Below are 23039 nucleotides of genomic sequence, written 5' to 3' on the forward strand. Positions count from 1 at the left end.
GTAGTAATTAGAGCAGATAGGTACTGAAAAAATACCACAAGAATCTCAAGAATCTTACTCAGGTTCATCTGTCTCAGAGAGCTCCTGAACAATAATGTAAGAGAACGATGACACAGAAGAATCATACTACATTCAAACACCATCTAGTATCAGACTGGAAAAAACAGAGTGAAAGTCTGGGTGCTTCTTATTCCCCACCTAAGCAACAGAACTCAATGAGACATCCAATCCTGAAGTACATCAACCTTCAGTCGCAGGAAAAAGACCTGTAACATTCAGGAATCAAAACTTCCTTGGTATTACTGAGCAGGTATCTTCCAAACAGTCAGCAGCCTGAAAGTTCAAACACTTAACTATATTTTGGCACAAGGATCAGATATATTCTCTATGGGAAGACCCTTCATTTCACAGACCATGTTACATGGAACATTACTTTCTGAATTTCAATATGCAGGCAATTTTAAAGACAACTGTAGCACTTTCCTGAGGAGGGCAATGGTTTGCTGCCAAAATTTTCTCCCTCCTTCAAAATAAGGGAGTAATTTCATAAGAATATCATCTTTTATTGATAAAGCACTTCTACTGTTCTAGCAAAAGGACATCTAATGCAGAAAAGCCTGGAAAAGAGAGGGAAAACAGCTGGGAGGAGGGGACACCCTTTATGAACTTGCTGATCCTGCACAGGATGAAGGTATTCTGTGCTGTAAAATAAACAGGATGATCCCTAAAACAGATGTTCTCTAATGTGGAATCTGACAATCTCACTCAGATGGCAGGCAGCTTCCTATGATTTGAAGTGTTGATATGGGTGGTCTTCACCACTGGGAAGATAGATTTTTCAGGTAGTTCTGAAGCTCTGGAGTTGGAAAAGGACTGCAGAAACCAACCTGCAGTATTTCTTCATGTTGCATTTTCACTTAAGGCAAAATGACGCATACTGGGGAAAAAAGAGCATGTGTTCTTGCCCTTCAAGGAAAGGTTATGTCATCTGTCCTTGAAAGTTGGGATTGAACAATGTTTCTGCTTAAATAGAGAATTCTCCACAGAAGCATCATTCCTGAAGAAAACATTTCTTGCAGATAATGCATGGTGCTGACAACATTGGTCCTGCTGGGCACAGAAACTGATCCCAAAGCAGCACTTGTTTGATTCAGAGATATTTGATTTGCTGATGATGAAGCAAGTCCTTATTTTTGAAAAAGCAACTCCTAAAGATGCAAAAACTCCACTTCAATAGCAGAAAAATATGTCTCAAAGCTGAATAAATCAACCCCTAGGTTTACATCCAAAGTACAACTGAATTTTTCCAGTATCTTAACCAGAAGGCAACAAGATCTCCCTTCACTGGCTTTGCTAGTAGTGGTGTGAAAGTGAAAGCTTTCTGGTTCCACAAGAATAGTGTTCTTTATTGAGGAATATGGAATTTTGTTGAGTTTGTGACACCTCTTTTCCAGCCTAGCAGAAGCAACATCCATTAAACTTATGCCTGTTTGTCACTCTTATGCCTATCTGAGAAACTGAAAAACAGCTGTATTTATCAAAATATCTAACCCCCCTATGTCTAGATATCTCCATATGGACAGATTGAGATATTTAGAAACCATTTGCAAATGGCTTTGCTACAGAGTACCCAAAGAAATCTGCTGTTGTGCAACTTCAAAATAGTCAGTCCTCATCATGTAGAAAAAAAAAATGGGATACCTAGAGACTGAATGACAAACAGCCTTTTAAGTATTATCCTTGTGCCAGAAAACAATGTTGACATTAACAGAAAGTCCTTGTGACTAAATTAGGAATATCTTTCACAACACAAAGAAACATCTACTGCATGCCCCGAGGCAATACTCTAAATGCCTCTCGGGAAATGGAGAAGCAACAATAAAAACAGTTCACAAGAGTCCTATGCCAATAATTGGAAGTCTTTGCCACAACAAGATTTTATCTAGGACAGTGATAAGAAGGCGCATGAAGAGGTATCAGTATCACATCATGCAGAAGTGGTATCAATACACCCTGGGTAACACTTATGAGCATAGAACCAAATAAATTAAGACTGAAAAAATGTAATGCAGTTGCTAGCTCAGAGTTCTGGAGAAGGCCATTGATGACAACATTTTGAACAGAGTTTGCAGCTGGTCTGTGGGCACACCAAACCAAACCTTTTTTGAGCTTTCTCCAGTATCAGTCCATTTCTGAGACAGTGCTAATCATTCACACAGACACAAAGCAAATCAAGACAACAGAGCTGAAAGCTGAACCCACAAAAAATGAAGATTTCCACTATAATAAGCTGGTTCCTTGTTCTTCTTTTGATTCTATGGTCTCCACACCATTCTAAACTGAACCTTCTCCAGAAACAGGCTAGCATTAGAAAAAGCTCTGACATAATGACAGCACAAACAAGAATGTCTCCTGCTGCTCACAGAGACATTTTCATAGTCTCCCTGGAAAGGGTTACTTGATTGCTTGTGATGGATGAGCCAGACACACAGCCTGGCAAGGAACTTGTACTCCCTTCTTGAGAAGGGTCTCTGGAAACACTGTGATGGAGGATCCCAGGTTCAGACCCAGTTAAGCTCTGCCCATATGGCAAATCTGCAATCTGAAGTTGCTATCTCTACAAATGCTGATGCTTATATGTGAATTTTCAGGCCTGCAGAAATACTTAAGAATGGTAGCAGAGGCACTTCTGATAATCTCTATCTAGCATGAGCCCATCACATGATTAATGGTATTTCAGTCCAGGGCAGTTTGACCATGGATCCCTTTCTGGATGTAAAAGGGAAGGAAGTTTCAAATAAAGAAGCTGTCAATAGACTCAAAAAGAAAAAAAAAAAGCTCATAAAACTACATGGGGGGAAGGAGGGAAGGGCAGGAGGAAAGGTAAGTAAATGGAAGTAAAACTTCAGTTCAGTTTACTTCAGTAAACTGACGTAAAACACTTCAGGTTTCTGAAGCATTTTACCACAGCCTAATGAAGACAAGAAGCATCTTCATCTATAGCCAAGAGCTGATTGGCATGAATTGAGATCTACTTTTTATCCAGACAAAGAACAAAACATGCCAAACATGAGCCAGTGTGCTCGGCACAAAAGGTCTGAGTTCATTCTTTCCCAATGTAATCCACACAGGAAGGTATTTATGGGCAGCCACCTAAAAAACTGCATTTCCTATGACTTATTATAAATTCTATATAAAATAATATCTAAGATTACAGCATCTATAAGCTTAGACAATTTAGATAAGAACCAAAAAGACTCTGCAGCAAGGCTCAGACTGATTGATTTTGTTTGTTTTTTTTTTAAGCAAAATTTCTCTATTATTTAAAAAATGCCACATTTACCTGCTTTCAAACATAAGATATTAACATTCAGATTTATCAGCGTAAAAAGTAAAAGGTGTAGGGCATGCAAATGACTGAATAGTTCCATTTTTAGTCATGGCAGCTATACACTAACTTACTTGCAACTGCTTCTTTTGTCTCACTTGAAAAGTTTCTGCTCCACAACTTTTTATATAGCGGACACAGCTTTCCATCACCCAATGTGGTATGAACAAGCCCACAGAAAATATTCAAATAAATTACTCCAATTGTGAAAGCCTAGTCAGCCTCATACAGACAACTTCCATTGCTTGCACGTTAGGCTAACATCTGAACGCAATAAAAAAAAGTCACAATCAAAAAATAGTCTACAACCTTCACACCATGAAAATCAAACCAGAAAAACAGGACAAGAACAACCTGTCCTTTACTTAACACAAGTCACCTTAAATTTCTTGTTTATCTTTGACATATACAGATATCAAGGATGCAGCTTTACTGTTTTGTGCAACACCCAATGAAATAGTTGCTTTAAAACTAACAGCAATTCACATGTAGGTACAGCTCTATTTTAAAATTTATTCAACTGAGCCATCAATACTCCCTTCTGCTTCCCTGAGAAAAAAATTTTTAAATGTGTGCGCATGCTTATGTTACAGAGGGAAAGACAAAAACAGGTAAACTGCAGCAGAACACACATCTTATGGTATCATGGTCACCAACTTCAGCAGTTCTCAGTGTGCGGTGATTAAGCAGATATTTACTCTCAGGAATTTTGCCACAGAGCTACCAGCTTGTAAGGACTGGCTAACCACAAAAGGAGTAATTTTGCACTGCCATATTTAAAGCCACTGGTGTCCACTGCTGCGAGCACTGCCAACAGCTGATCTTGAAATAAAACAAGTGATACTTTTTCTAGTGTCAATAGAAGAAATGCACACACAGGCTATCAGAAACACTACACTCCAGAAGAAAAAACTTCCTCCATTTATCTAAGCGAGTCCAATTTGCATTTGTCTTTCAAAAAATAATTTGTAACAGCTATTCTGTATGTTTGCTCTGGTAAAGCAACGTGCCCTTAAAAATAATGCTATGTACAAGCATAATCAATTGGAAAATTTATAGCAGCTGTAGTACAATACAAATACAAATTCAGAGCACACCAATACTCCAAAGATGACATTGTGGTCATTGTGGTCTCATCATTTAATGAGAATCTGGTTTTCTGAAAGCTTTTGGACAAGTCTGGAGACTGCACTAAAGAAAGCAAAGAATTTCACATGAGCAAAACAACAGTAGGAGCAATCATAAGCAGAGATATCTAGAGCATTTCTTGCGAGTCTCCAAATGGGTTAATCCCAATCTAGATCACTCAAACTAAAAAAGCTGTTTTGATAAAATAGTTCATAAATCAACTGCTACACCTGTCAGCTCCTGGCTTACAAGTTACCTCACAGACCTAAACTGTCAGCCATCAGCATGTTTTACACTCCCCATTCTGACTGCAGAGTGGAAGCATTGTATCCTTGCTGTACCTACAATGACATTTCCAAGCCTGCTCCTTCCTCTACTTATTTTTAAATATTTCCTTACTCCTCCTTATGATCCAGCAGCACAATACAAACACTATTTTTCGCTATGAATGTACCAGTTGTCAGCCAGATCCTGAGTAAGTCCACTTACCAGATCACCCCTCCTGGAATTTTAACTCAAAGACACTACTTCCTAACACTTGAAATGATGGAGCCAGTATAAACAAAGGGCTGTCCTTGGCTAATCTTTCAGAACTATTTCTTCTTAAAATGCAGAGTTTCCTATCAGAACTAATGTTTTTTACTTCCTTATGTAATCCACTAATAATCTGCAAAGAACATCTAACTAAAAAAAAAAACAAACCTAAAAATCAACCAACAGTGGCAACTTGCTTTATATTGCTTTAGCTTTCCACATTAAGGAAGAAATATGCTTCTTTCCAGAAAGGTTAAAGAAAGATCTGCACTGAAGACAGCCTACCTTCCTGTGTAGACAGTCTTACACCTTTTTTTGAGACTGTTGTTTCTGATGTTTCTTCCAGCCAGACATTTTCTGTCATCCAGTATTTCCTCACAGTCTCCATGATTTTAGATACTCAGAAAAAGGGCACATGTGCACTAATGTCGAGCTTCAATGGAATCAACCAATGCACCTGCAACACAATCGACGTAAACCTTGATGTTGACTAATTGAAGATCTTCACTCTTTGGATTTTTTATCTCATGGATACAGAGACCAGCACGTATGGGGAACCAAAGAGGATTTCTGAGCATTGATCAAGTACAAAGAGAATTTTCTGGGGAGGAGGTGAGGGTAACACTTCAAGATCCGTTCCTTGCGAGGAAGAATAACAAATGAGGCTCTTCACGGATATTTCTAATACATCTGGACTGTAGCTTATAGAATGTGAAAATTACTTTCTCTCATGTAATTCCTTATACTTCAGTTTATTAGCTTCCAGCAGAAACATTCAGCCAAGAGCCACAGTTACAGTCACCCTGGGCATAAACAACAAAACTCATAATAATAAAGTGGCACTCCTAACTCCTAGTTTTTCTTCTCAAACATACAAAGCCTGCAGTTTATTCCTGACCTAAGAATTATACCAGCTATGCAAATTTTATTCAAGCAGAAAGATATCAGTAGGATGTCATTTAGTCAAGTACTCTTATTAATTAGAAGCTAAAAAAAAACTGATAAAAAGATTTAATAATCCTCCATGTTACACAGTAGGCTTTTTAAATTAAAAGTTTCACATAACTCAAGGAAACTCAGGAAAAATGGCTATACTTTGCTGATATCAATATTTTTATAATAACAAACTTCAGATACTACAGCACAAAGCAAAGTATAAAAGCTACAAAACCACTTGTAGCATAAATAGAGCAGCTAGATAGAAAATCTCTTTGCCTGCACAGGAGACTAAGACACCCTCATTACAGTACTTAAATTTACACACAGACTATATTGTGCCGAGACATTTTCCTTGTAAATGCTCCATGTTTCTCAGCATATAAAAACCCCCATATAAACAGTCACATTTCAAAACCTTTCATTCACACAGCAGTAGTTTAGGTGATTATTCCAAAAAGTCTCAACAAATGATGAAAATGAATTTGTTCGTACCATTACAGAAATAGCAACTATAAGTAAAAAAATCGACTATATTTATATTTTTAGAAGCTGTATTTTAAAGTTTACATTTCAAAGTTGTAGAGGAAAGCAGGTTATCTTGTTAATAAAATCCCCAAAACACAAGAACATAAGCTTCTTTATGTTCGACTAAGTTTTTTATCATAGCCTCCCTGCTATCCTCCCATGTATCTCTCCTGCATCAAATTAGTTCACTGTAACTAGCCACCTACAATTCTTACTATATAGTCTCTGGATGGAAGTCACAAAGACCAGAAATTCACTTTAAAATACATGTTACCTCCAAGTATGTTTATGAATTGATGATGCAAAAAACTTAGTATTTTATGGCAAAATCAAGAATATCAAGTGCATAAATCTCTAATGGCAATATGAGATCTACATGTCTTAAATGTTCTTAAGAAACTATTTTTTCCCAGAAATAACTACAATTCTTCAAAACACACTATCATAATTTGCCCCACTATGCACAAGCACCTCTCATAGATTTTTTATTTAATCATGTCTGTAGAGTTTACAAATTAGGACAGATAGTATTTTTTTTTATTTTTGCATGTTTAATCCATGCATCTTTTCAAGTTGGGCATTACAGAAACGCTTTGTTGAGCAACTCCACTTTTAGCTTATTAGCACAATATACAAAGAAAAAACTGAGTACAAATTTAAAGCTGTACACTCAGACACTGGTACTCAAACACTTGCACTGTTCTTTCAGCAAAAATGGCAGGCTGGAAGAGATAATTGGGAATGTGAAGTATTCTGTCTGCAACTCAGGCTTAGATAATCCATTCTGAATTGCGTGAGAGACTCATAAATCAGCTCCCTAAGAACATAATCTGCTCGAGTCCTACAAATTCTGTGTCTTTTATTCTCCTTCTCAAAATACATAGTCTAGAAACAGCAAGAACTTTTCTGGTGCAGAATTTCTATGTATTAAAACTCCAAGATGGAGGATGATATCTCATGGGACTTGTGTTATCACCTCCCATAAAGCAAGCAATTTTTTGGGCTAAAGGCCATCTTCTCTTTAAACACATGGGATTGTAGTTGTCACTGTATATAACAGTAAGGCACCAGGTACTGGCAACAGCAGATACAGGTAACTGTATCAGCTGGTAAAAACTGGAAGTCCTGATCTCCAAAGCACAGCGCCTCATTTATAATCTCACATATGACATCTGTCAAGCGTTAGACAACTGTGCCACTGAGCACTTCCCAACAACTGTGCACTTACACAGCACATCAAGGGTAGGGGCAACAGCACACCAACACTCCCTGCTGCATCATGTTACCAACACCAGCAGGTTTGCTAGAAGAACCTGACTCCATCAACAGAAACCTATACAAAGTGAACATGAGCTATCTGACCTGAGAAATTAATCTGGATGCAATTATGACTTTAATAGACTTTTATTAGTATTTTGTCCTCCACTTTTCCTTCATCATCTAGATGGGGGCAAACTCATATTCAGTGAGCATCTACATCAACAGCCTGGTCAAATGATTGCTGATTTCTAAGCCTGAAGTATTCTGTACACAGCTCTTTTTTTTTTTTTTCATTGAGACTACAAGCAGATGATCACTGACAAAATACCAAATGCACAACACTTTTTACTAGAATTTGTACTGTAAAATTTTGCAGAAATAAAGACAGATAGCATATGTGCCACATTGAGAGCTTTAAAATCAAGGCTGATGAAGGACTGTATGGAAACAATCATATGTGATCTGCAGATCACATCATCAGCCTAATCCCACTGCACTCTTAAATATACAACCTGTTCTTTGGCCTACCTTGAAGCATCAGCTTCATGTGCTTCGTATGACCTGTGGTGAACCATGCATGCATTTAGTCACATTTAACATAAACCTAATGTGAATCTGCAGTTACTCAGCTGTGTTTTGAAGTTAATCCATTTCTATACAGCAGATTCTGTGACAAGTTTTTTTCCCTTTGTGAATAGCCTGAAGCAAGAAATTCTAGGAAGTGATTAGGGCTCTGCTGGCAAACGGATATAAAAATCACAGCTGGAGATTCCAAATTACAGTATGTGGATTAGGGATCTCAGTGCTTGTGTATACAGGCATTCATATCAGCCTTTACTGTGCATTTCTGCACAGTTTGCTGTAGTGTCTCAGTGCTGCCACACTTAGATAAAATGCATTTGCCCTGGTATTGCAGCAGCAGTTCAGAGAAGCTTGCCTGTTGGCAAGTAAATGGTGACAAGCTGGTCCTGGACTTGCAGGTGAAACACAGTAAGAAGATTAAGAATCATGAAGGTTTGAAGAGACCTCTACAGACCACCTAGGCCAACCCCTTGTTACAGAACAGGGACAGCTGAAGCCAACTATTCCTGGCTATGACCAGTCACATTTTGATCATCTCCAAGAAGGCAACTTCACTACCTCTCAACAACCTGTTCTTATGTTTAGCAACCTCTATGACAATTGTGTCTTCTCTTTTGCTCAAATATTTTCTATTTTAACTCATGCATATTGTCTCTGGGCACCAATGAGAAACATCTGCCTTGTCTTTTTTCATTCTTGCCTTCAGTTAGTTACATACACAACATTCCATCTAAGCCTTCTCTTCGCCAGGCTGAACTAAGCCACTACACAAAGATGTTCTCTACTACTGGCCCCACTGTTACCTACTTGGGGACATCAGCTGGAGTTCACGCAGCAGACTACAACACTGAGCCTGGCAGTTCAGTCAGTTTTCAGTACAAATTACTGTCTACTAAGGTGTACTCCAACATGTTGTCTGTGTTATGACAGATGGTGCCAAAAACCTTGCTAATACACAGGATCAACTGCTGTCCCCTCATATGCTGAGACAGTAATTTTGTTACAGAAGGCTATTAAGTTCATCAGGCATGAATTCCTCATCATCTATTCATCCTACCTACTGTCCTTTGTATGTTTGGTAATGGTTTCCAGGATTATTTACCTTATCAGCTACACAAAGATTGAGATCAACCTGACTGTCTCATAGCTCCTCAGATCCTCCTTTTTGTACCTGAAAACAGGAGACATTGACTCTCCTCCAGACCTTAGCAAACTCCATCCATCATGATGATCTCTCAAAGACTGAGCAGAAGAACAATTACATTGTCTAGCTCTTCTAAGAGTTGGAGATGCATCCCAATCAAGTTTGATGTGCATATCTGGTATGTTTAGATGTTCTATCCTTCAGTACCAAGATGTTTGTATTTAAGAAAGCAATTAAAGTGACACCCACATACCCTCAAAAATCACAAAAGTGGTGTACATTCTCTGCTGCCTTGATATAACAAACTTGATACTTCATCAGCAACTCTCAGAAGACTACCAGAAGATTTACCAGAAGAGTTGATCTCGAAATAAGAATCTTGTTAGAAAAGATGACAAAAAGCAGTATCATGGAAGGTGCTTTGAATTTTACTGGATTCTGTCTCATGAAGAAGTGTTAAGTTGTATTTTCATTTGTTTGCTACTTTTTTTAGCATAACAAAGTTGCCATTGAAGTCACTGACAATTGGTATCTTCTGCTTCTCCTTGATATGTAACAGGAATCCACTCTTGTACACGTAAAAGAATAAACACATGTATCATCAAGACAGCACTACATGCACCAACTAGGCATCAGCTGAGCAATGCACTGCTGTTGTGTTGTATGCAGCCAATTACAGAATGTATGCACGTGCCTTAACTGAGTCTCCTGATTTAAAAAGTGTCCTATCAGAGGAGCAAAAGTGTCCTGGAAAATTAAAAGATAAATATCACCATATCCAATGTCTGTCTTGGTGCTAGCAGATATAAAGATGCCAGTTAAGAAGGCAAAAGAAACTTAAGTACCTGCTTGGGACAGGTTTGCCTCACAGGAAGACAGGGCATGTGCTGTATCTACCAATTAAAGCTACAGATGCAATACATGAAGAGTAAAGCAGAAGAATAAACTGCAGATTTAGTGTCAACACGACCATGATGTTGTTTATCACAGTGTTTTGCCTTTACAGGTAACTCTTACCCCTGAATTCTTCCATTTTATGATAGAAATTATCCAAATGAAGTTAACATGGGGGGAAAAGGTCTGAGAAGAAAACAAACATGGAATGAACTTAAGAGAGTTTTGTAGAGCAATAAGACATTCATAGGGTTCCCCCAGGATGTCTTAAACAATAGCCAGAACCAAAAATGTGTTTCAAGGGGAATGATATGAACAGGCAAAGGCTGGTATTTGAGAAGTTGACCAAACTCAAGATTAGGTGAGAAAAATTAGTATCAAGCTCAGAACACAAGTTCTTTAACACTAATAACTGTAGAGGAAGCTCTCAGCTCTTGTTCAGATCCGCCATTTCCTTTCTCCAATCCTCACAGGTGAGTAGAATCTGATGCAATGCTTTTTTGTGAACTTTGCCTTTATGTAACCAGACTCATTTACACTACTTCAGTATAACCAAGGATTATCACGCTTAAAAAGCCTCGGGCTGCCAATAATGAATGGAAGGAAAGCATAGCTAATTTCTTCGTAACATACAGTGGTTACTTCAAGAATCATCTGAAATAAACTGGTAGTGATGAACATTATACTTCAAGTATTTTTTTTAACACAAAGCCATCAAGACAGTGTTCCATCAAATAATTTCTCTAATATTTTGCAGATGAAAAGTGATCTATGACTATCAGCAATGATGTACCACTGAACATAGTCTACATGATATTATAAACTTCCTTTGAAGGAGACACTGAAAAATAGTGTAAGATAGAGTCCAGCAGTCTCTACCACCCTTCAATTGACCTTGTCTTCAGTTGGAAACACATGGAATCTGGCTGTGTACCAGTGTAGCAAGTTAGGAAGTGATTAGTGCATGCCTTTGGTATCTACAAACAGGAAGCACAGTAACAATTATCACTTGAGAAATAACTTGAACTCTTTACATCCTAACTCCTTTTACATGCACATAACCTGTACAAAATCAATTGTCAATATTACAAAAAAAATAAGCAGACATTGACTCAAATGGCCTTTGTCCAACCGTTTATCCTACAATTCAATGCCCCTCTCCTTATTCCAACATTAGAGTAATTTTATGCTACAACATGGTATAGAACTGGACTCAGGATACTGAACAGTTGGCATGATTTTTTTAAAGTATTTTTATATTTTTGTTTTTCATATTATTTGCAGCATTTTTTCCTAATCAAAAGTTCTATCCACAGCACAGTACATAGATCAAGTTAAAATGAGAGTACAGTTTCAAGGCAAAAGACAATTGTTAGCTTCATTTCTCATGGCTTCTCACTCTTCAGCATGAACTACTTATGTCTCCTCCAGTCTAGGTGGCTTGACAAAGAAGAAGAAACAGTAAAAAAGCAAACCAGTTCACATGCTACTTTATCGCAGTAGCACAACAGCACAAAACCTGAAGAAATCACAACCTCATCTGAAGAGGTCTTAAGGGTTAAACCATGCCTTGTATAACTTCCTCCTGAAACTATGGAGAAAAACATAAGTCAGATCCCTGACTGATTTATGTAAGCAGTGATGGACCACAAAGTCTGAAACTGGGTCTTGCTGCAAAAGCATGCACAGTAATTTACAGCAAAGCCAGCTCAATACCTTCTACACATCAGGTTCTGTAGTTCTTTTAGAAGTCTGCTTTAACATAATCATCAGTGGGTTAGCAACTTCCTCCTAAGAGGCAACAGTATTGCTGGGAGTGAAGAAATCCAGCACCACTTGTCCCAGGTTTCACCACACCATCTCTGTTACTTTCTCAAGCATCCAAGTTTCACAGTTACCAAATCCTGAAGTTTCCTTTTCAACCCAATTGTGCAGTCAAATATAGGCCTCTGCACATCACAAACTGAACACAAGGCCAACACACATAGAATTTTTTCTGCTCCAGAATTACAGGAAAGGCATAGATTGCATAATGCAATATGAAGCATATTTAAACTCATTAGAGACATTTATTAAGTAATGATTTACCTCAAAACAAGTATTTGAGTATATGAAGAGCTTTGTTGCTTTTTGGCAGTCTTTCTTTATTGAACATATTTCAGATTCTCACGTCTTTGGTTGCCACAAGAAAGTTTCTTCCAGCAATAACCTTAAAATTACTTTTTTCATGAAACAAACAGCTTTACATTTCCTACTTACAGCACCCTTCTGAGACTTCACCCAAGGAATCTTAACAGTTCTACTTGCACTGTGAATGAAGATTAAAACCACCTTTCCTACTTAATCGAAATAAGGCTCATTCTTTTATGAAGTGATGAAGAGGAAGTTGTAATCCACACCCTTCATTGCACCAATATTTGCACAAGTATGCAAACAAATTTCAATCCAGTAGCTGAAAAAGTAACATGCCATGCACCCAGTTGGCACTGGTTCAGTTTTATTTTTGGTAGGACATTCATTAATTCTTTCCAGAAGCAGCTGGGAAAGCTTCCTTCATGTTAGTTTCATAGATATGAAGTGCTCATGGGATACCTTGGGAAGAAACCTACCTAGCACAGCCAAAAGGCTGAGTATCATCTTACAGCAAGTAGGTAATAAACAACATTTTCCTGAACACATCTAACAAATGTTTCCCTTCTATACAACAACCCTTTTCTCTTTGCTGTTCATGAATCACAGACCTACCTTGAGCTCTAGAAAGAAGGAACTTCCTAGGCTTAAATACCAACTATTTCATCAAGTCTTCATACCTGTGCCACTTCAAAAATCCAACTGCAGTTGACTGCGTCAAACTACACTTGTTTCCAAAGAAACACAGGGGTAACTTTCTTCCCAACTGGTAGAGAAGTCAGAATCTCGCTAGGTATTTTCTAGAAGGCATAACACAATACTGACTACAATCCTCTTTCAGTCAAACTCCACAAGTAACTTATGTGAGAAGCTAGTACTAAGCTCCAACTTAGACAAACTGGACACCAAAATAGGATATTTTCCTGAAAGATGTAGCACATATTAGTTTGTCACAATTTTCTGCCCTCAACCCCTAAATTTTAGTAATTCTGAAATGAACTGTCAGGGACTAAAATTAAAATTTCTCTTAGTTTCGAAGATTCTTCTGTCACACTATAGGTATAGGTAAACCCAACCAAGTGAAATGTAAAAGACAGCCTGCTTTGGTAAAGAAATAATTTGAAATATGAGAAAAATGCTTTTGCAGAAGTTAGCAGCACAAGCAAATCCCAACCATGTTTGGAAAAGTCAAAGTTCTTGATTTTAATTACTTTTTAGGATTAAGCTGGCAGTTTTGAGCAGCACTGATTTGGTATAATGAAGATGACTACCAGAAAAGAACCTTTCTCTGTAAGTTTGCCTCAAAATATGGTAGCCCTCTTTTTTAACCCATCATGCCAAAAACTAATTAAGCGCTAAAAATCTTTTCAGATGCCAAAGGAGTTAATACCTATCTTTCAACATCCAGATTCTTCACACTTCAAATAGCAGAGGTTAGACTTTCCTAACATGGACTGTGCTTCTATCTAGATATGCCATGTATCACAATATTAAAAATTTCAATTCCATTTCATTTTCATTTATAAGTGTGCATTAGCAACAGGTATTCCATGTATCACAATATTAAAAATTTCAATTCCATTTCATTTTCATTTATAAGTGTGCATTAGCAGCAGGTGCTGTAGAAAACTCTGTATTATACAAGTATCTTGTTTTCAGCTGGGATGGAGTTCATTTGCTTCCTAGTAGCCAGTACAGTGCTGTGTTTGGAACTTAGCATGAGTACAATGCTGATAAGACAGTTACAGCGATGTTTCAGTTGCTGCTAAGGTGTGCTTACACTGAGATGAGGACTGTTCAGGTTCCCATGGTCTATGAGGCAGCAGGGGCACAAGAAGCCAAGAAGAAGCATGGCCAGGACAGATGACCTGAAGTAGCCAAGAGGATATTCCATACCATACAGTGTCATGGCCAGTATATAAATGGGGGGAGTTGGCTGTGAGCTGTCAATCACTGCTCAGGGATGGGCAGGGCACTGGTCAGTAAATGGAGAGCAGTTGTTCTGTGCATTATACCTTTCTCCTGAATTTTATTCTTCCCTCTCCCCTTTTTATTACAATTATTAGTATTATTATAGTTTATTTGAATTCCACATTGAAGTTAAATCCTGATTCTGCTCCCCATCAGGCAGGGTAGAGTGAGCAAGCAGCTGCATGGTACTTAAGTTGCCACTTGTTAAATCGCAACAACACAATACCAGAATTTACTAAAATTATGTCAACCATGGAAAAAGTAGAGATTACAGAAGTACACTGAAAATTTCATGTCAACCTTAGCAAAGAAACTCTTTGAAAGAAGAATAATTTTAGTCCAAATAAAGGACTATACATTTCTGGTTGAAAAACTGCATCATGTATTTAGTGTTCTTCCAGATACAAACCCCTCTTTTTACCTAGTCATGAATGGATTAGAATACCTATAATGTTTATAGTAAAGATCTGAAGAGATTGATCTAAATTATTCTGTTTTCTATACACTTCAGTAACATACCTTAGTTCAAAAATTTTTTTTTGGTATACCTTACCAAAGTTTGTCAAGTTTGGAAGGAAGAATTACATTTGAAACAACAGTTCTTTTGTGAAACAGTTACACCAAAATGGAGTTTAGAAGTACAAAAATTATACACTGAAGCTTTAGCAAAGAACTGAAAAAGGAAACAAGCCTTTGTGGAAAATACTAATGTATTCATGCAATTCAGAAATGTACATAGAACAATAGCCACCTGTTATATTAAAAGCATTACTTCTGGTGACATCATAAACCATAAGTTGAAAGAATTCTGTAACACTTGCACTCAAAGCACACAAAGTTAATGATCATTGATTTTTCAAGAACCTCAGCACACTCTGCACCTATCTGACTTCAAGCATTTTGACATCAAGTGATCATTCACATATGACAAAATAGCACATTAGGGAAAAAAAAGTTCAACAACTCTAATTAGTAGTTTACAGGGAAAGCTACAAAAACTCAGATAGTCTATTAGCAATTCAATACAGAAGACTTCATTAAAACCAAATAAATACTAAATTTTACCTTTTCTGGATTGTAATATAAAGATTTCAAAGTGGTAAACAAGGGTGGGCAGCCTTTACTGAAGTTAACCCTCAGGAACTTATCCGTTAGTTCTCTAAATTTTTCACCTAGGAACAAAAGTGTGTTTGGTTATATGTCAGTGATTGCAAGTGTTATATAAATATACTGACTAATGCACTAACTGCTGTGCAACTCTGGATAACAGAGGAACTGAGAAACTGCAACTGAGGGCTTTAGTCTTTCCTGTTATTTAATAAGACACAAATATGCTCCAGATTAAAAAAAAAAAAAAAACAAAACAAAAAACCAAACAAAACCAGAGAGTAAAATGCTTAAGGTGCTAATGTTTAGTAGGAGCCTGCTGACAGACATGGTAACTGTCCTCAAACCTGCAGTCTAATAGAAAGAGAAAATACTAAGTGCTGACTACAGAGGATGTAGCAAAAGCTATGTAAACAAACACTGACAACACCGATAATATTAAGAATAACAATGGAGATCTTGCAAAAGCTCCTTCATTGGAGGTTTTTATGAATAAGTTAGACAAAAATGTGTTAGGAGTAGTGCAGATATAAAGTATCCTGATTTGAGGAAGGAGGATGGATGAAATGAATCCTTTGCTACTCCTCTAGTCCTATTTTTATTAGCAGGACATGACTTGTGATATGATTGTTTCTGTAATCAGAAACAAGACTTATTGTTTCAGAAATATAAGCTCCATCACAATCACCTGCATCAAAATATACTTCAGAAAGCTAAAAATCTGATCCAATTATATTTTCAGTTGAAAATTACAATACTTGCAGTAAGCGTTACCTTTCTGAGAAATGCTGTTTAAAAAAAGAGAAAATAAGGCAGCACTTTGAACAGAACACATCCAGCCAGGAAAACAGCCGGTTTTCTTTTTTTTTTTCCTATGATGAAGGGGATTGTTTACAGCTGGGGTGGGGGGGCCTGGAGAGAGTGGTTGTTGTTGTTTGGTTGGGCTTTTTTCTATTCTTTTTATTGACTTTGTTTGCCTTGCATAGTGATGAACTTTTTCCACACTTCAGTGCCTCCTCTGTTGTGGACTTCTCTAACTTTCTCAACATGGAAGTACCACACTTCATGTAATACTAAGATTCACCCCTAAAACTGACAAAACTGTTGAAATAAATTTTTAATATGTTCTTACTGAAGTTTATTAACAGCTTTTTTTTTTAATATTCAGAAAATGCAGACACTACTGCTTTGTACACAACATTTTCATTTTCTTCTATCAATTCTCAATTGTCCTACACTTACTGTTATCAGCAGTGTTGCTAATAAATACTGAGACTAATGAAAGTAATTCATGTTCTCACCTTGCTGCACTAAACCAAACTGCTGTGTATGGAAACTCCTACTACCTGTGGATGGGGATCCATAACTGGACTGTAAGCACATGCTTTATTACAGATGAATTAATTAAAATGTGTTGTCTCACAGTACAGAAATTCCCCTATATAAAGAAAAAATCCATCTCAGTTTCTGCTGTTAAATTCTTCTAATTTATTATCTTGCTGGAAGAAATATAATTTAGAATTTAGGAAAGCAAGATTCAAGTGTCCATTAAATACCTATTTACTTATAGAAAACAACAGTTTTAAAACAAAGTCAAAAAAAAAAAAAAGAAGGCACACAGCCACAGCTGGGCACCTATGACAAGAAGCAGAGTTACAATTTAGTCTGAGGCACACGCCTGACCACAAGAGCATAAACAAATCTAAAAATGCATGCACACACACTTGATCAGTAAAATTGTTGGTAACAGCCTTCCTCCATAAAGGTGGTTTCCAGCTAGATCAAGGAGCTGATTTGTTTCAAATACAAGGTTAGGATTCAATGCACAGCAAGGTCTGGGCACAACTTGTCCTTTTAGCATAAGCCTGGATTTTAGAGTATTTTAGTTTTTAAGAGCAATTTAATTCTGAATCAAACAGTGACAGCTGTAACTGGTCAGTGACCACACTGGAACAGTAACTGCATTTAACCAGAAATTCTATCCTCTTGAAACTTGCCAACATTTTTCTGCAAAGATGTTCCTTTCTAGACCTTCACATTCTCACTATCAAATTTCTAACAAAATTAATTCTTGTCTCCTGTATTTGTAAACACAGAAAATCATTAAGTAAATAGACTAATCTCTACAGGAATAAAACAATTGTATACATTCATGCCCGATAGGCTTATTTATTAAGTTACCAGAAACAAATTTTAATTTTGAAAAATTCTTATTTGTTATAAAATGTTACAGAAAGCAGCCAAGAGATTTTTCTTGACCAATCTAATAATGGATTTTGCTTTCATTTACCCTATTGTTAGAGCATGAGCAAAAAATTCTTGTTAGTATACATATTTCTACTTAAAACAAACATAAGTTGTGAAACTACACTGTCAGGTGTAAGGCTACCTAGAGCAAAACACAGTGAAATGAAGTCAACAGCAAAACACACTATTAATAAAGATATGGGAAAGCGTTGTGCAGGTTATTTCTTTGTTTTCTGGGTTACCATAACAATCTTATTACATATTTAAAAAAACAAAAATAATTACTCATCACCCAGCTTTTGAAAACTAGCTGAAATGCCTTAAAATTTGCCCCTGTATCTACAAATAAACTGAAGTATACAGGATGATAAAAGGCACAAATGGCAACTTCTTATGAAGCAGTTAAAATCTTTTGATTTTACGCAGGAAATGTGTATGCACATTCAGACACATAAGCAACAGGAGGGGAGCGGACTAGATGCTCTGGAACATTTAAAGGTAGCAACAAATACGGTGCTCAGCAAACAAAAAAACTAACCTTAAAAAATTTAAAAGCATGAGGAGGTATGCTGGGAATTTGCAACTGATCTCAAATTTCTTGACATTTGATATCTAGCTCATGCACTTTCAGAAAGTCTTCTACTGGAATTTCAGCAGCTAGACAGCTACACACTAATTATATATTTTTATGGTATTTACCATTTCATTTAGTTTCCTTCCTTCCATTTTAGAAGAGCCCAGCTTTCTATTTTAACAAGCATGTACACATTCTCCTTCCAAAACTGAGGGCACCGTATTTGAAAACAAATTTTTAAAGGGCAATGTCACAAAGAACTTAGCTATAAAAGGAAATAATTTGGGCTACATAATACTGCAGATATTTTTGTTCCTTTTCTTATCAAATTAGCAGCACAAAGGTAGTTTTTGTTGTCAAATTAAGTTCTAATGGCTCTACAAGAAAGTAGGTGTACATTTTAATAGTAAAAGTATGCATAATAAAGATACAGGAGGTGGTATGCAAACATATATACATTCACACCTTGAATTAAAGTGTACTATACCCTACATTTTAACTCATGATTCTAAACTTGCATAAAGCAGAAAAATTATGTATAGAAATTCCTACAATCTACATTTCATTCTGTATTGTAGTTTTATCATCACAAATATTACATAGCTCATATCATCATGTTTGAGTGTGTGAAGCTTTTCTATCAACTCCTAAAACATAGAATTATGTCCAATCCAAGAGAAATGCATACATTTGATTTGTCTACGTTGTTCAAGTAGGTATTAAATACACATTAAACAGCCTGATGAAAACTGCAGGAAAAATAGGAAAAAAACTATTACAGAACAGATATGCAACTTGTTACCTGAAACAAAGTTTAAAGGTAATCTTCTAGGTGAAACTGCTCTGGGATGTCTTTTACTAACTTCTTCATAAATCTGAAGCCTCTCTTCTAAAGTGCCTATTATCAGCAAATACAATAGATATAAGTAACAGACATAAAAACCTATTCTTTTAAACGTCTTTAATATTGAGAATTTAAGTGTTGAGAATTAATTGAACTAGACTCCTTATGTGGATTTGGAACAATTTAAACATTTCATGTTACTTCTTCCAGTTAATCACAAACAAAAACTGTACTGAGAACACACTGTACATACAATACACAACTACCAGCATTAATCACTCTAAGGATAAACTGTAAACAGGACCATTACCTTGCACATTCAATCACACAGAGCTGGAGTTTGGTTTCTTTCAGTTACATGGTGGTTCAGACCCATTCACACAATGTATAACATTCATAGCTCAAATTAACCCCTTTTTTTACTATGCATTCATTTCAGACACACTTAAAGCATTCAGAGAAACATGCTGCATTTCTAAACCATAGGTTTATACAGATAGCACACTAAACAAGTACGCCTCTATTATAGGTCCTCTGGTGACAGCAAAACCAGGGCACAATACTGCCAGTAAGTAGTGAGCACCAGAACTCGTTATACCTTAATATTTAACAAAAATAAAGCTACTTGAAGATTTTCTGCCCACTCCTCCCCTTTCCCCCATAATATGCTTTGGAGCTCCAATGTGGTTAGAACTTAAATAACACTAATCTTTTCCTTTAAAATGCCATTTTTTATGTAAATAAAATCGATTTTGCTTAAATATTAAAATATTAAATTCATCAAACAATTTAAAACTGAATGTACAGATCAAGGCTACAATAACACGTATTAAATATATATGTTTTCCTTTCAGAAGAAAAAGTTTATCTTGTCACTGAGCTCAGATGTTGGGGAAGGGGGGGGAATCTATTACCCAGTGTCTCCAACAGATGTAGAGTTATAAAAGTAATGCTAAAATATTGTTTGGACTGGAACTAAAGCATATAAAAGCCCTAATTGAAGTCACAAGTTGGAGCTCCAGAACTTACCATGGGGGAGGAAATAGTCCTAAGACCACCTAAAAAATAAAGTAGCATTATTAGTTTTATAGAATTAGTACAGTTTTAGTCTACATAGGATTTTAATAGTCAAATACTATGGGACTGGTTCTTTTTTAAAATCTACATGCTTCAATCAACATATTTGTTGTATCAGAGAGAATAACTGAGTTCCTGGGTAGCTTAATTTCTCAGACAATAACCATGTGATTCAATTCTATGGATACACCAGGAAAACCACTCAAAGGGCAACACTACACTCTGAATATATGCAACAAATTAAATAATTTTCATTACCCAATCACTAGCTGTATTCTCAGACCTCATCAGACCTAATGGTAAAACTTTCTAGAAGAAAGTCGGTTGAGAAATGCAATGCAGCTATAACATCTACAAATAATATAATTGTGAGCTTATGATTTATGATGTCATCAGAATAATTCCAATAAACTTTCACTAATTAGTGATAAAATAAATGCAAAGAAACCATTCCTGTATAAATGCAAACACTCTGGAAAGTTATCACTGCAAAACACTTAATACAGCATAAATTGCAATATTGTAGTTTTGAAAAATGAGCTATTTTTTTCTGTAAAAGCACAATAGCAGGAACGTGAGCTGGCATTGAAGTAACAAAGGTTTTAACACATTTATCACCTTTACCTTCTGAAGTGCCAACTTAAAAAAATAGGAAAAGAAAGGCATTGTTTTAGATGGTCTATCTTAAAAGGCCATCCTAAATAGGTATTTGAATATTTCCCACATGCCCCTAGAAAGGGGTATCATGTAAACACCTTTCAAAATCCTAATTACACAAAATTGTGGCATATGATAGCAGTCTGATAATCAACTACTAGACAGGAATTATTAGCCATTTGGTTTCCACGTTCACATGTGGCAAGGGAGTGTTCTTCATATAAGCATCTTAATAAATGCCACCCTTAAGTCCAAGAAGATAAATACATGGTATTGGTATTTTCATGCATACAAGTTTTGCAGTGATCATTTTAAAAATCAAAGAACATACTACATAATATTCAAGATCAGAAGGTACATAATTTTCTGCCAAGTAGAACTTTCTAATCTAAAGCAGTACCATATCCATATCAAACAGTGCATCTTATATCATACATATTTTCACTGTGTAGCTTAACTTACTGGGTTGTAGGGCCTTTTCCAAGCCTTCATAATAATACCAGTTTTCTGCATTACGCTCAATTAACTCTTTGTATACTTCACCAGCTTCTTTCAGTCTTCCTAACTTGAGTAACATCTCTCCTAGAAACAACACAGTACAGAACTATGAATTACATCACAAAACATGTGTGAGTAAAGTTTACAATACTAGATGTATAAAATTGTTCTTAAGCATGCAGATTCTTAAAAAGAGGCCTTATTTTCCAAAGGCATATGCTGTGTGTTATGAATGCTACTTGAAGCTACCACATATAGAGCTCAGAACATTCATCACCTGTGAAAACAAAGCCTACCTGAATGTCTCTATCTGAGTATTTAAAATAGCTATTGGGAATGTCAAATAAAAGCAACTCCCCCTTCCAGGACTTTATCACACAAATAGATCAGTTTTTATCAAGGTGTTTACTTAAACACATTTTTCACATCAACTAATCAGTTTCTAACTGGTAAAATCACACTGGTTTGCTGCTAAGTAAATCACTTTACTAGGTCTAGCTTGAAGGGAATTAATTTTCCTCACAGCACCTGATGCTGAGCTGTGCTTTGGGATTTGTGGCTCAATGTTGATAAATACACCAACATTTCCACCACTGTAGACCATCAAGGCTTTGTCTTTTTACCCCCACTCTGCCACCCATCAAGTAGACCAGGGTGGACAATAAAGCAGGAGTGGACACAACCTGGTCAGCTGATCCAAACTGGCCAAAGAGATATTTTGTGATATTTAGTTTCATACTAAGCAAAAAAAAAAATTAAGGAGGAGTGTTGGGGCAGGCAGCCATTGCCTGGAGACTAGCTGAGCATCAGTCTGTGGAAAGTGTACAGAGACTTCCTTCCCTTTTCCATCACTCAAACTATCTTCATCTCAATGCACAAGTTCTCTTCCATTTGCTCTTCCTATTCTCTCCTGATTTGACAAGTGAGGCTGGGTGAAGTGAGTGGGCAGCTGTGTAGGGCTTACCCCACTGGTCAGGGTCAGCCCACCACAACTGTGCAAGCAAGGAGTAGCTGAAGAACACATGCTATTATTCACACATATTCAGAACTCATATTAGCACTTCAAATCCACAAAACAACTGAGTTATTTTTAACCAAAAAGGTCGATTTCAGTATTCACTTCAATAAGTAAGTGCATTAGGAAGCTTGAAAAGGAAACAAGAACTTGATACTTCAGTCATAAAAAAAGAAACAAAAAAACAAAAAAAATTTCAGTCAGAAAAACGAAAAATTTGTGTTTGTACTTTGAACAGTATTCTTTACAAAATTATTTTTCAGAAGATTAAAACTGGATTATAATAGTTCTGATTTACGGAAAGCTACTCTAGTGTACCAACATAATCTCTAAGATTTCCTCTATTCCTGTGTCAAACCCAGAGAGACTACCTGCATCCACTACCAACTTTTGTAGGAAGTTATTTACTTGTGCACAAAATTGTAAATCTGTTAGTACCAGTTTTCCTATAGTAATTGTTACAAATAAATTAAAGACATAACATGCAGTGTTTTCTTCCTTTCACTGCTTTATCGTATCTGAAAG

At 36.5% G+C, this 23039-nt stretch overlaps 1 protein-coding gene across 3 annotated transcripts in view; it reads right to left on the bottom strand.

Annotated features, from left to right (window-relative positions):
- NAA16 (N-alpha-acetyltransferase 16, NatA auxiliary subunit) overlaps positions 1 to 23039 on the bottom strand; it is a 64514-nt gene that overhangs the window by 17418 nt on the left and 24057 nt on the right. Inside the window, exons 7-10 of one of the 3 annotated variants that reach the window (XR_005255701.1) lie at positions 21464 to 21583; positions 19226 to 19321; positions 15561 to 15667; positions 5336 to 5507 (exon numbers count right to left, since the gene is read on the bottom strand). Coding sequence is in view for 1 of the 3 variants with exons in the window: in XM_038127044.1 (XP_037982972.1) it covers positions 15561 to 15667; positions 19226 to 19321; positions 21464 to 21583 (323 nt within the window). In the remaining 2 variants the exon portion in view is untranslated. Of the gene's footprint in view, positions 1 to 5335; positions 5508 to 15560; positions 15668 to 16903; positions 17041 to 19225; positions 19322 to 21463; positions 21584 to 23039 lie in introns of those variants that run through there. The other 2 variants (XR_005255702.1, XM_038127044.1) reach the window with 2 other exon arrangements.

Source organism: Motacilla alba, chromosome 1 (genome assembly GCF_015832195.1).
Source record: "Motacilla alba alba isolate MOTALB_02 chromosome 1, Motacilla_alba_V1.0_pri, whole genome shotgun sequence".
Taxonomy (NCBI): domain Eukaryota; kingdom Metazoa; phylum Chordata; class Aves; order Passeriformes; family Motacillidae; genus Motacilla; species Motacilla alba.